Source organism: Bradysia coprophila, unplaced genomic scaffold (assembly GCF_014529535.1).
Source record: "Bradysia coprophila strain Holo2 unplaced genomic scaffold, BU_Bcop_v1 contig_151, whole genome shotgun sequence".
Classification (NCBI taxonomy): Eukaryota; Metazoa; Arthropoda; class Insecta; order Diptera; family Sciaridae; genus Bradysia; species Bradysia coprophila.
The window spans coordinates 9,519,113-9,531,919 of NW_023503423.1; the positions used below are offsets into that span (position 1 = coordinate 9,519,113).

At 38.2% G+C, this 12,807-nt stretch overlaps 3 protein-coding genes across 4 annotated transcripts in view; 2 read left to right on the plus strand and 1 right to left on the minus strand.

The window, feature by feature from the left end:
- The first annotated feature begins 1,289 nt into the window (after positions 1 to 1,289).
- Positions 1,290 to 3,954, plus strand: LOC119074934 (membrane-bound alkaline phosphatase-like). The gene is made up of 4 exons (XM_037181324.1): positions 1,290 to 2,597; positions 2,868 to 3,218; positions 3,294 to 3,539; positions 3,709 to 3,954. The coding sequence occupies exons 1-4, from the start codon at positions 1,731 to 1,733 to the stop codon at positions 3,901 to 3,903; spliced, it is 1,659 nt and encodes a 552-aa protein (XP_037037219.1). The 5' UTR covers positions 1,290 to 1,730; the 3' UTR covers positions 3,904 to 3,954.
- On the minus strand, positions 3,941 to 7,907 carry LOC119074933 (nuclear RNA export factor 2). The gene is made up of 12 exons (XM_037181323.1): positions 7,641 to 7,907; positions 7,439 to 7,572; positions 7,281 to 7,373; positions 7,078 to 7,227; positions 6,721 to 7,026; positions 6,516 to 6,650; positions 5,763 to 6,458; positions 5,163 to 5,696; positions 4,540 to 4,662; positions 4,353 to 4,478; positions 4,189 to 4,271; positions 3,941 to 4,130 (listed from the first exon to the last, which is right to left on the minus strand). Exons 1-12 carry the CDS (start codon positions 7,699 to 7,701, stop codon positions 4,016 to 4,018), a joined length of 2,556 nt encoding a protein of 851 aa, XP_037037218.1. The 5' UTR covers positions 7,702 to 7,907; the 3' UTR covers positions 3,941 to 4,015.
- A 3,210-nt stretch (positions 7,908 to 11,117) lies between these two features.
- LOC119074935 (connectin) overlaps positions 11,118 to 12,807 on the plus strand; it is a 109,963-nt gene continuing 108,273 nt past the window's right edge. Inside the window, exon 1 of one of the 2 annotated variants that reach the window (XM_037181327.1) lies at positions 11,118 to 12,177. The gene's annotated coding sequence lies outside the window, so the exon portion shown is untranslated. The remainder of the gene's footprint in view (positions 12,178 to 12,807) is intronic. The other variant, XM_037181326.1, reaches the window with a different exon arrangement.

Sequence of the window (12,807 nt, forward strand, 5' to 3'; positions counted from 1 at the left end):
GCGGAGCGAAATTTGGAAATGTGAAAAGTATGTCAAATTGAATTTGGTAAATCGCAATTCAGCTGACTAACACACACGCTTTGTCAATTCACCAGAAACCGATTACCGAATTATTCAAATTTATTTTTTGGTTGAAGAATACCTTCGACCAGCGATGATAGCCAAGGTAGGATTCTTAAAAAGTTTTTTCTAATGGCAAGTAGCGATCCACTACCATTCAAACTTCAGGTGATACGCAGTCTTAACAACTTATTAATCTGATCTGATAATGATTAAATGGTTAAATGATTACCCTATGTGGATAATCAGCCAGCATGATCAAACCATAGCTAGACAATTTAGCTATTTCTCTAAATCATCAATGTCAGGTACATTCGATAGTTCGTCATCTTCCACAAGGGGCCCTTCATAAATTACGTAGCACATGAGGAAAAATAGGGTCTTGAAAATGCTGATTATTTGCGTAATTTATAAACGGCCCCCGACACATGGGCCTGTCACGATCAATATTTGATGTAGACCCAGTAAATACTTTCATCATAATTGTTATAATGCAATTTTTTACGTTTGAAAATTCTAAACTAACACATCAAAGTATTAGCAATCGTTAAAAATGAACTTTCACACGCGTTACTTATCGACAATTTGTAATCATTATGTTTATCAGTGTAATATGTATTGTAAAGTCGACTGTGAGGTGCAAATCATTGATTTTAATTTTAAAGAGAACTACGGAACCAAGAAACCAATTCATAGTTAGAAATGGAACTGGGTCTCGGAAGAGCTTCAAAATTTATCGCCTGACCAACCAATATTTTTCATTATTTTTTTTTTTCAATGGACCATTTAAGTGTATTTGAGTCGTTCAGGGTGTGCCAGTGCAGACACTGCAACCGCTGTTGCTCAGTCAACGACACTACACACCATTTCACTCTAGTCTAGGTAGTCTACCTCTATGCAATTTCATTGCAATAACAATAGCTCACACATACAATGCACTTGTACTCGCTGCACCCTGGAGGCTTTCCGGGGCTTTCTGCGAATAAAATATACGGATTTGGAGATTGTCATTTTGATTTGTGCGCTTGCATCACTAACTTTCGGTTCGAGTGCTATCTAGGATTGAAGGTTTTTCTATTTTCTACAGTGAGAGTCAGTGAAATTTAGGCACTGTTTTCCAGTTGGTCCACTCACACCGCAACCACGTGCGTGTAACTCGTGTAAAGTCGAATAATCACTTTTGTTTGTGTGAGTGGACCAGCTGAAAAGTATGTCTAAAAATTTCGCTGACGTCCACTGTATTCAGGATTTTGTTAAATAATTTGTTTTCATTTAAAATAAATTTCACAAATTACACCATCTGCCGATGTGACTGTGTATTCATGTAAACTCTATTTTTAATTATTGATGATTGATGAATGAAGAGATTGATGACGAAATCATAATGTCATAATGGTCTTGTCAAGCGACATTATACTATCGATTAATAGATTGCATGAATTTGTGGATGTGTAAGACATTGCTATAAGTGACTCGTCTTTCCAGATCAGTTCATATCCGAATGCGGTAATGTTTACATTGAGTGGAAATTTAATTCCCGAGCGGAACATTTTTCTCTCGTATTACGTTCTGTGAATTATCAGAAATAAAGTTTTAATTGTTGGCTCGTCGGTGCTTTCTTATCAGACAATAAATTGTTGCTCAGACTTACAATAGTGTGTGTTGTCGCTATGCGTGCGATTCTAGTGTTCCTTGCATTTGTGCAAATATTTACCGAAATCAAATCGCAAAACGAAGATCAAAGAGACGTTGAATGGTCGGAAAACGATCCGCGATGGGAAACTCGAATTCCAAACTGGTGGGAAGAGGATACTTTTATTCCACCTGTCGGACCGATCGAAGAACGAGCTGGTGAATTTTGGACTGAATTTGGCCAAAATGTGTTGGAGCAAAAAATTAGCCAGAAACAGAACTTGAATAAAGCCAAAAATCTGATTTTATTCATTGGTGATGGTATGGGACTCTCAACGTTAATGGCAACCAGATCCTACATAGATGATGTTCAAACTGAGCTATCATTTGAAAAGTTCCCCTACTCCGGATTAGCGAAACCGTATTGCATAAACTACCAAGTGCCAGATTCGGCATGCACAGGAACCGCTTTGATGACTGGCGTTAAGAATAACTACGGCACAATCGCCGTTGATGGAAATGTAAATCTGCGAAATTGTACCGCTCAGCTGGACAGTAGCACTCATTTGCATTCACTGTTAAAATACGCTCAAGATGCTGGAAAATCAACAGGGATCATCACTACAACCCGTATAACCCATGCCACTCCAGCATCAACGTACGCAAAAACTGCATCGCGTTATTGGGAATCGAATGAAAACACTCCGAGCGAATGCGAAGACATTGCTCATCAACTAATTCATGGAGAAATCGGATCAAGGTTAGACGTTATCATGGGCGGTGGTAGACGACACTTTCTACCAGACACGCAAGGCGGTTATCGTACTGATAATCGGACTCTTATCAACGAGTATTTGCAGATTCAACAAAATAACAATAAAATGGCTCGCTATGTCGAAAATAGAGTAAGTGATCCGTTGACTATCTATTGTCCGCTAATTAATAGGATGAGAAATGGGCAAGCCTGCATCAATGATGGATGAACGTAATTGATTGTTTGATTGAATCTTTAACGGATTAGATGTGATTAATGGATAGATTGGCGGTTGCTTCAAAAGTGCATTTGTAGATTAGATTAATAGCAAAGGCAAGGTCTCAAAGGTCGTATTCCGTTACTTCACGAAGAGTCGAATAATGCCCGAGGTATAGTCAAATTTCTTTCTTTTCCTTTATAGACAGACCTGTTAGCTATCGACGAAGCGAGCACCGACAAAATTCTCGGCATTTTTGCCCACAGTCACTTGGAATATAAACTCCTATCAGATTCTATAGACCAGCCAACACTGATGGAAATGACCACAAAAGCCCTGCAAATTCTGAAGAAAAATGAAAATGGCTTCGTACTCGTCGTCGAAGGTGGTCGCATTGATACAGCCCACCATGACACATTGGCACAGTTAGCTCTTCATGAGACCGTAGAATTTCATAAAACAGTTGACTTCGTGCGAAGTAACACCGACGAGGATAATACGCTGATTGTGGTCACATCGGATCATAGTACGGTCATGACTGTGGGAGGTTATATGGTAATTTAAGCGAAACATGGATGAGATCATCGATGCCAGGAACTACCATCCGCTTCTTTTTCTATCGCTTTATAGCCTCGCGGGTACAACATTCTTGGTCCTGGCGATTATTCAAGAAACGATCGCATGTGGTTCTACACTTTGAGCTATGCTAATGGTCCCGGTCATTCTGATCATTTTCAAGCAACCGGTGGAAGAGTGAATCCACAAGGGCAACGATATTTCGATCCATATTTCCGTCGGCCAGCAACAGTGCCGGAGGACGAGGAGACACACGCTGGTGAGGATGTCGGTGTTTTTGCTAGCGGGCCGTATGCTCATGTAAGAATTGTCCTGCGTTTTAGTTAGAGATCATCCATAAAGGACCTTCACACTAGAGAAGGCAAACTGGCAAAGTGTGACACACCATGTTGAACGTGTTGGTAAATCCTTTATGGATGACCCCTAATAACAAATTGGCTGAGAGTTTCGTTGTGACCAAATGTTTCAGCTTTTCACTGGTGTCTATGAACAAAGTTACATCAACCATGCGATGGTGTATGCTACATGTGTTGGTCCAAAAAGCTACAAAAAGAATCCGCAATGCACCGACTCTGTGGACAGTTCTTCGATGAAATGTACATCGGTGTGGATGTTCTCCGTTCTGCTCTGTTTCATCGTGACATTTAAGTTAAATTTAATGTAACCGTTGCAACATTGACTTATAGAGGCTAAACGTTTCATTGTAATAGAAAAATGAAAATTTTATTCGTCGTAAATTCAACTTCGCCACTCGTTACTAAGCGAGCAGAACAATATCATGTAGCGTTTGCATCGAAATTGAATGCACAGTCTGGAACTTTATTTTCGTCGCACAGATGCGTAAACAAATCGATTGCGTTCTTAAAGTTCCAAGATGATTGATCGAGGCATCTGGAAACAATGGCAGTTAGTGAGGGAAGAATAAAGGCTAGGAAACCGTAATATTTACTTAATGCACCACAATGGAACCAGACACGTTAGTTCTTGGAACATGATCACCATACCCTCTTTTTCGTCAGATGACAGTCGTTCCTGACAGACAGTAAATTATTAGTTTAGAATATTGATTCCAGACATCGCTCGATGTGCTAAACGATCAATTGCGGTACTTACATCGTCCGTATCCATTAGCATGTTATCGACACGTCGAAAAGAATTTTTGGTTTGATAGACGGATGGTCGGTGTACGAACAGCATTTCATTAATGATCGAATACTGAACGCTGTGACCGAAAAAACCCTGAAATTGACAAAGCCGTCAGATGTTTGACCATTTTTGTGTTTAACGTAGATGTACATACAGCACCCTCAGCAACCCGTTTCAACACAAACGTTCGAGTGAAGCCCAACAACACATCTTCTTCGTTCAACGTGGATCCCTGTTCTTTGAATACTCCGCTCACAGTTAGCACCACTATCAACGGCTGTAATATGGAAATGTTCTGTTACAATTTCGTCGTATAACTCCTAATGTTCACAATTATTGGTTTATGAGATCCGGGAGCTGCGGGAATGGGCCAAGAAAACCATCCAAATATAGCTCTGGTACAAGAACAGTCTTTGAATACCACACACTCTTGTTGGTGAAAGAGGAGAAAATACCTTTCACGTTCAGCTCCACTGGAGATTCTCCAGTACACTTCAAGTTGAAGGAATTATGATAAATTACGATAATATTGAAATAATGATGGAAAACCCAGTGCCGGACTGGCTCAAAAAAGCCCTTCGGGCGTTATATGGAGAAATTTTTCATAAGGCCCATCGTTGCCCTTCATCCATACAAAAATCAAAAGGCCCTTCGGGAATAGCCCGAACGCCCATAGGGCCATTCCGGCACCGGGAAAACCTGACCCATTCCCGCAGCTCCTCGTTTTTATCCGACCATCTTCATCTAACATTGAACATATTCGACGAGTTCACTTACCGAATTGTATGTCACATCGATTGTAAAGCTCTGAAAATCATGCTGCGTTGCAGGCCATTCCTTCCACAGCTGTTTGATGTCTTCAGAACCGTAAATGATGCTCTTTGTCAACGCAGCTTTAGGCATTCTGAGAGCATTTCGACTTTTCGATTGGTACACTTGAAGACGATTGCTGGAAGCTTTGCCGGCGACACCACTCAAATTCGAGCTTATCGACAAAATCGCCTTTTTGCTGTACAGTCCGCTCAGGGTACTTCGTGTGTTCGAATCGTATACATTGAAGTAGTGATGAATGAACTGCGCAGTCAGGTCATATGTGTCTAGGGAACACAAATAGTTTTTCTGAGCCACACAACATCTGTCCGGACTCAGCAGTCGGCCGTCTAGGCTTTGAATGTCGGGAAACATTTTTTTGACGGCGGAAATGTATTCGATTGGCGATTTATATTTGGCACAAAGTGGATTGTCGTGTAGTTTAATGCTAGTGATGACACCAACTTTCGGGAACTTCTCAAGGTCGGCAATGTTTTTAATCTGTTCGAATGGAAAGGTAATTTGTTAAGTGAATTCAGGGAACCATTCAGACACACGAAACGTCACCTTGTTTTTGCTCAGGTCAATTGAATTCAAACTTTTCATCCATGTCAGCGGACCCATTCCTTTAGACGAATCGAGATCATTGTCCCGAAGTACGACTTTCTCAATATTCGTCATAAAAGACCGTGCTCCCTTCAACAATATATGCATCATGGTCCGTGGCGCTGCCAGAACAAGTTCAATGTGGCTCAATTCAGGTCGGCCAGAGAATCGCTCGAGATTCAAACATTTGTCCTTCAAATGAAACGACGACTCAATCGCATTCAGAATGCATTCGGGTGGATCGATTTGTTCCTTCTTGAAATTGGCCACGTTCATTTTGTACGTCACCGTAACGGAATCGTTCGTGCACGGTATCGGCACTCGCAGCTTTTCCCTGTACAGGAATTCCATTTGCTCGAAACAATTTCGAATGAAGAAACTGTCGCATTTGTCGCCGATCTGATAGTGGCACGGATAGAATTCGTGGCTGGGTAGTAAGGTGAATATGGCCATCAGCAGTTCCGTTTTTCCATATTTTCCGTTATGGTTGATAATCACTTGATGCCACATGTCGCTGGTCTTGTATTTAAGGAAAATATGCGGCGGCAGCGATTCGGCCGATTGTATGGTATCACCTTGGAAAATTACTTCGATCACATTGACACCCGAACCTAAGTGTCTCAATGATGGAAGCACATTGCGAGTGTACACACCGTCCTGAAAATTGTTCAAATTATCAACTGGGGTCTAACAAGGAGTGAAGTGTTCGCTTACAACTTTGACGATGTTTGGAAGAGTCTCTTGAATTTGTGCCATTAATCCGTCTGTTTGCGTAATGGGATTGTTGGCAATGAACAGTTCCGTTAGGTTCATTTTCTTCAAATGTTTCAGTTGAGAAACGTCGGTGATCTGTAAGACAAATCAGAACGTCAGAACATCCACATCACCAGCAGAAAGCTCCACCAGCGTGTCCACTTACCTTATTGTTTCTCAAATCAATCATCGCAATGTCAACAGCTGGAAGCATTTCGAATGGGCTGAGATCTGATATTTGATTGTTGGACAACCGAATACCGTTCACCATTTTGAAAATATCACAGTGCTTCGTCAATGTCGAACAGAGCAATGTGAGGCTCGATTTGTTCCCCAATGTAAAGATCAATTCAGCGAATTCCGGACTCTGGGCGAACTTATCCAGATTCAGCACCTTTTCCACATCTTCGAACAGTTCGTAATGATTGCACCGTTCAGTGAATGCCTTCTCAAACGTTGACAGATGATGGATCTAAGAATCGAACAGTTAGGTGCTAGTTAGAAGCTAGACAGTAGTGCTTACCTGGTCTGACTTATAGTCGGCAACATTCATTTTAACGCTGAAGTACATTAACGGGCCACTTCCCATTTTGACTTTCAGACATTGGTGGAACAGCTTTGCAATGAACTGCCGGCAGAGTCGAATCAAGAAATAATCTTCTCGGGCGCATTGCTAGAATTGGTGAAATGAGCAAAACGAGAAGTGAAAATCGATGGAAATGTTACCCTGTAAGCGACGACATAAAAATCGGTATGATCGGCAATTGCGAACAGTTTTTCAACGATCTCAGCTTTCTTATACTTTCCCTCGTGATGGACCTGTGACGAAAAATGTTCAGAGAATGTAACGCACTCAATATTCATCTTTAAATTCTGTCCATTACCACCACCATGTGCCAGACATTGTCCGCATTATCAGTCTGATCATATTTCGTTTGGTTGTAGTAAGTTTTGGTGTTCTTCTTATTGATGCGAATTCTACCCTCGCCGGTACTGAATTCAATTACTTCGACTTTATCTACGAGAAATAATTGATTGAGTCAGTTTCAGATCGGTTATTATGTCCATTTCCATAATAGTCCTAACCATGTTGTACCGGTGGCACTTGTTGACTCACTGATCGATCCGAGCTTCTTGAGCTACTCATTATTTCAAGTTCAAATATAGTGCTGTTTCGTTCGGAATGTTATTTTAAAATGAATGCAAATGCGACTTATGAAATGAAACTGAATTCTGTCTTCTTGTTTAACTACATTTTAATGGAGTGCTAACAATTGCAAATTATTATTGTTATCAAAACAAAACACAACAAACTGTTGTTCGTATCTTTGCTGTCAATGTCATTTTAACAGTGTATACCAACATGACATATCGAAAATGAAACCGTTTCAAAATTTGCAATTTGTCATTAATTTCCGACTGAATGACGGCGCGAAAAATTAAAACGTTTCGCGAATCTTCATGCATTTTCACGATTTTCATGAATCTCAAAAATCGTGAAAATTAATGAAAATTCGTGAAGACATTTTCACGATAATATATTATGCAAGTCTGTATCTTGTTGGGGAAATCACGCAGATGCATTTTATTAGATATGCGGGCACACACCACTTTTGCTGATTTTTATTTTATTGAACAATCACGGTGACGATAGATTAAGGAATTTGTTTATGTATTTGACAAGTAGATCGCCCCCGGTTTCTGGTGGGTATTGAATTTTGTTTTTTACGGTCAAACATCGAAATTTTCTGTCATGAAGTGACAGTTTTGACATTAACATTTTCGACGTTGTCATTTTTGACATCTGAAAAATTTCGTCATAACCTCAATTTAAAACGTGAATTGGACACAAAACTTGTATTAAAACAATTAATTTTGAATAACATTACAGTATTATTGTTTGAGGTTATGACGGAATTTTTCAGATGTCAAAAATGACAACGTCTAAAATGTCAATGTCAAAACTGTCATTTCGAAACAGAAACTTTCGATGTGGTTTGGCTCTAAAACGCAATGAAAGTAAAAAGATAGGTATGGCCAAACGTTCAAATTTGTTCGGACCACATACGGATTTTCATGGCGCCACCTCAAACGAACTCATTTCTAGTGCAAATTTCCACTAGAAATGAGTTCGTTTGAGGTGGCGCCATGTAAATCCGTATGTGCTCCGACTTGTATGGACTGGCCATACCTACTTATCTACTTTCATTGCTAAAACGTTGCCACACGTTTTTGTCAATTTCAAGATATTTCGATTCGGAGGCTACGTAGATTGCTTGATGAAAAAGGATACCTAGTAATTAAAGGCCTTGCACATATAGACTGTTATGATCAGAGCGAGAAAACCGAAGACTAGTTATTATAACTTGCCTTGGGAGCGAGAGGACCGAAGACCAGTTTATTTTAACTTGCCTTGGGGTACTTGTCAAAATATCTTCTTCTATTTCATCATAACACTCTATATTTGACATTGCAATGTGGGCAACATAGAGAAACTTAATTTCAAAACTCACCGAAACCAAGGGTGTATGCGAGACCGTTTCATTTTTTTTGGTCCAACATTTATTTTCTTCTTGCGGATCTTTTTTTTTTTGATAGCTGAGAGCTTGATCTATGAATTTATTTTGCAGAAATTTTTCCAAAATACCTATGTTGCGCACCGCACGACTGGTCTTAATTTTCCTTGAAAATAAAATTTTCTTTTTTGCCATATTTTCTTCTGACGTTAATATGAGGAAAAAGCCGTGTTAAGCAACAAGCAAATCACATTTATTTATTTTTAAATGAATTCAAATTAATTAAATTGTTTTTATATCTTTATTCATTTTTTGACTAGGTCAACGTAACATTCTTAGGTTCTTATAATAATAAAAAAAATTATTAAAATTCCATGAAAATTGATTTTGGTTAGAAAAAAATTAAAAACTTATCACAAACTGATTCACAATTTCCGATATGACGCCAGAACTGATTTTTTGTCTTCCACCACCTGAATTACCTGTTGCATTTTCGTTTCGTTTGAAGTCAGGCCGTCATGAGCTTCAGGGTACGCTCAGCACAATCATTTACAACATGAAATGAATCGACAATGCGTTTGGCAGTTTGATAAGCATCCAGGTACTGCCATTCTTGGGCGTCATTTTCAAACATGAACTGAATATCGACCTGTAATGATTTAAAGGCTGACATAGAAGAGAAATCAAGTACACGCCAGTTCACTAGAAAAAAAATTGCTCCATGTTTCTGTTGTATTGGTGTTTTTTAATGCTTACCCGGCGTGGATCGTGTCGTTCATCGAGCAAACAATTAGACTTATGTACATGTACATCCACATTAAGTTTGATGCTCTAAACGTAATGCTTCGAATTTTTGATTTTTTGATAATTTTAAATTATATTAAAGAGTTTATCGTGAGAACTCGCAATATTATCAACGTATAATTTCGGTAATGTTATGACATCTTTTTGTAATTTCCCGCAACTTCCTGAATTTCCAATACAGCAACTATTTTAAATTCCTTAATATAGGCTCTGATGGCTCTGATTGGGATGATAGAAAAATAAAAATTTGATGCTGACAACAGACAAACAGTCTTAATTTCGTTAATCATAGCAGAACCAATTGTAAGCCATTCGTCTGCATAAATCAAGCTCAAATTAAACAGCTCCAGCGCGAACGAGTCCCACATATATTAGAGTAATTCTTTGTTCACGACGAGCTTGTTTTATGCAATATTTAACAATTGCACCAGTACAGTCAAATAACAGGCGATACCATTTGTGTCCCATTGTTTCCATACATTTTGAAAGTAGACAGTAGACAGACTAAAAAAAAGAATCGTGATATACTTATCCAAGGTATAGTACGTAGCAACTTTCCGATTTTTGCACTCATTAGCGACCATATTATACGTAGCATTTTATAAACTTTGATTAGTTAAATATAATAAATATATCCAAACAATACATTATTAAATTTGTTCATGTGAATGCAGATGTACCTCTAAAACAAAGTTCGTTTTAAATTCCAGTCGACCTACCTCTAAGCCAATAACATTGACTAGTGTGTCCGACACAAGTATAATATTAGAGAGCTACATTCGTAAAATGAAATGTTATGCCTCGACTTGTTGAATTCAGAGCAGCAGGAGCAACAGCACCAACAAATCAATGTTGCGAGAGCCATTTCGGTGGGAGTCAAAATGACTAACATTTTTCACTCATGGTAAAGTTATACTCTCCAAAAAATGATGACGACATCATTTTATTAAGTCAAAGTAGTAAACGAAACATCCAGTGACTATATATGCGGTTCCATGTTCATTCAATCAACAGGATGTTTTTCCGTATCGTGTGCATTATTGTAATGCTGTGTATATGTCCTCCTTTACCATTTCCCTGTTCGAAACGAAAGCACGCAGATCTGCGCTCTCGATGCAGTTCTCGTTTCCCTTTTCTGCTCTCATTCTATATGAGGAGAGAGTGATTCGATGAGAAGGTAGAACGCAACGGAAAAAGGTAGAACACGAGACTAAACAAATAACATTCAACCCAGCTCAATCATTATAACGAAATAATATTGTGAAAGATGGTTCAGTCGTCGTAGATATGTTGCAAGAGATTGATGCGATAAGCGCTCCAGTTTAAACAAAAATTTTGAATGAAAATAAACGTGTGTTCCGGTTGTACCAATAAATAAATTTTGTAGACAAATTCGACAAATTGTGTGTGTTATACAGCTTGGTTGTTTTGATACACCGGTGGTGGCTGATTTATATTCTTATAACGTACGAGGCAGGGGTTGATTTTTTGGACAAGATATCCAATTCTCTGCAATTAGTCGCTTTCAATAAACAATAATTTTTTATGCGAAATATGTAATAATTGTTTGAGTGGTGCTCGCCCCCTAACATACCATTTCTTGCGTAATAATAATGATAATGAATTATTAATGGAGTGATTTCGGTTAATTTAATTTATTTCGCTCGTTGTGGCATTTTTGACCTTTTTGTTCGTTTTCGTCGTTACAAATTTTTTTTTTGTTGAATGCGAAAAAATTGGTGCTACACAGAACATTTTTCCGCAAAATAACTAGCATTGTATGCTCATAATATATATACCTTGAATAGAAGAAGTTGAGTAATTTATAATCATCATTTTGTGCGAGTTGTGTGATATTTTTTTTGCACCTTTTTTGTGTGATTGTGCTCTGTTTTCATTAGTCTAATTAATTATCCTGGCTGTGAGGCAGAGTGTGTTTGGTATTGTTCTGTCGTTGTAAAAAGGCATTACAATATAACTTGTACCCCAGAAACGGAAGAGGAGGGTTTTTTGCTGTTTAAAATATTCATGTTGGATGTTACTGCCTATGTTGAACGGTGTATGTGAGTCGAAAGATTTATGAAACACTAGAGATTTATTGTATACGCAAAGTGCCAGTGCGAAAATTGAAAATTGTAAGGATTAAAGCAGTGTGAGATTATCCGAAAGAATTCTTTAGTTTTGCTGTTGGTAATTTTTTTTCTGCCATTGGCAGAAAAAGGGATAATTTGCAGCATTTTTCCATTTGGGTCAGCCAGTCGCCTACGAGTTTATGAAGAGTGTTTGGATAAACGATTTTTGAGGTAAGTCTATTTATTGGAATAAATGGAATGAACGTTTAAACTACGATTTCATTTAATTAACGTACACTATTGGAAATGTATAATTATTCTCAAATTGTTTGCCATTATGAGAAACTTTATCTGCAAAAAGTTTGAATCATTCATAAGTTTGGTCAATGAATTATGTTGATTTTTGCGGATTTTTGAACTATGTAACTTTGACCAAACTTTAATAAATTAAATTTTGTAGCGAAGTTTGAAGTGAATAATCTCGTACTGACATTTATGCTGGCTGTCACTCGGATCCGGAATTAGTATTTTTTTCTCAACTCAGTGACGAAATGATTTTTTTCAGACACATGATAATGTATTGTCACATCTCTAAGGACTTGATTATGTTGTGTTACAAGTATTGTAATGTTGATTTTTTCAGCATTAGACATAAGTCGACAGGAAAATTGGCTCGTGTGCTGAAAAAATCTCATTACAATACTTGTAACACAACATGCTTTGTGCCAACCGAGAAATAGACAAAGGCACAAAAAATCATAGTTTTTTCGTTGTGAACAATCACTCTTCAAATTTGATCAATCACATTGATTTACATTTTCTAAAACGAATGTCAACTCAAACGAATTCCATATCAACACT

Excerpts from the sequence above, each read along its gene's own strand:
- LOC119074933 (XM_037181323.1), bottom strand. The coding sequence starts at position 7,701 with ATGAGTAGCTCAAGAAGCTCGGATCGATCAGTGAGTCAACAAGTGCCA. Across the intron at positions 7,374-7,438 it reads ATGTCTGGCACATGGTGGTG|GTCCATCACGAGGGAAAGTA; the intron begins GTAATGGACAGA and ends TTTTCGTCACAG. Across the intron at positions 4,272-4,352 it reads TGCTAATGGATACGGACGAT|GAACGACTGTCATCTGACGA; the intron begins GTAAGTACCGCA and ends ACTGTCTGTCAG.
- LOC119074934 (XM_037181324.1), top strand. The coding sequence starts at position 1,731 with ATGCGTGCGATTCTAGTGTTCCTTGCATTTGTGCAAATATTTACCGAA. Across the intron at positions 3,219-3,293 it reads TGACTGTGGGAGGTTATATG|CCTCGCGGGTACAACATTCT; the intron begins GTAATTTAAGCG and ends ATCGCTTTATAG. Across the intron at positions 3,540-3,708 it reads CTAGCGGGCCGTATGCTCAT|CTTTTCACTGGTGTCTATGA; the intron begins GTAAGAATTGTC and ends CAAATGTTTCAG.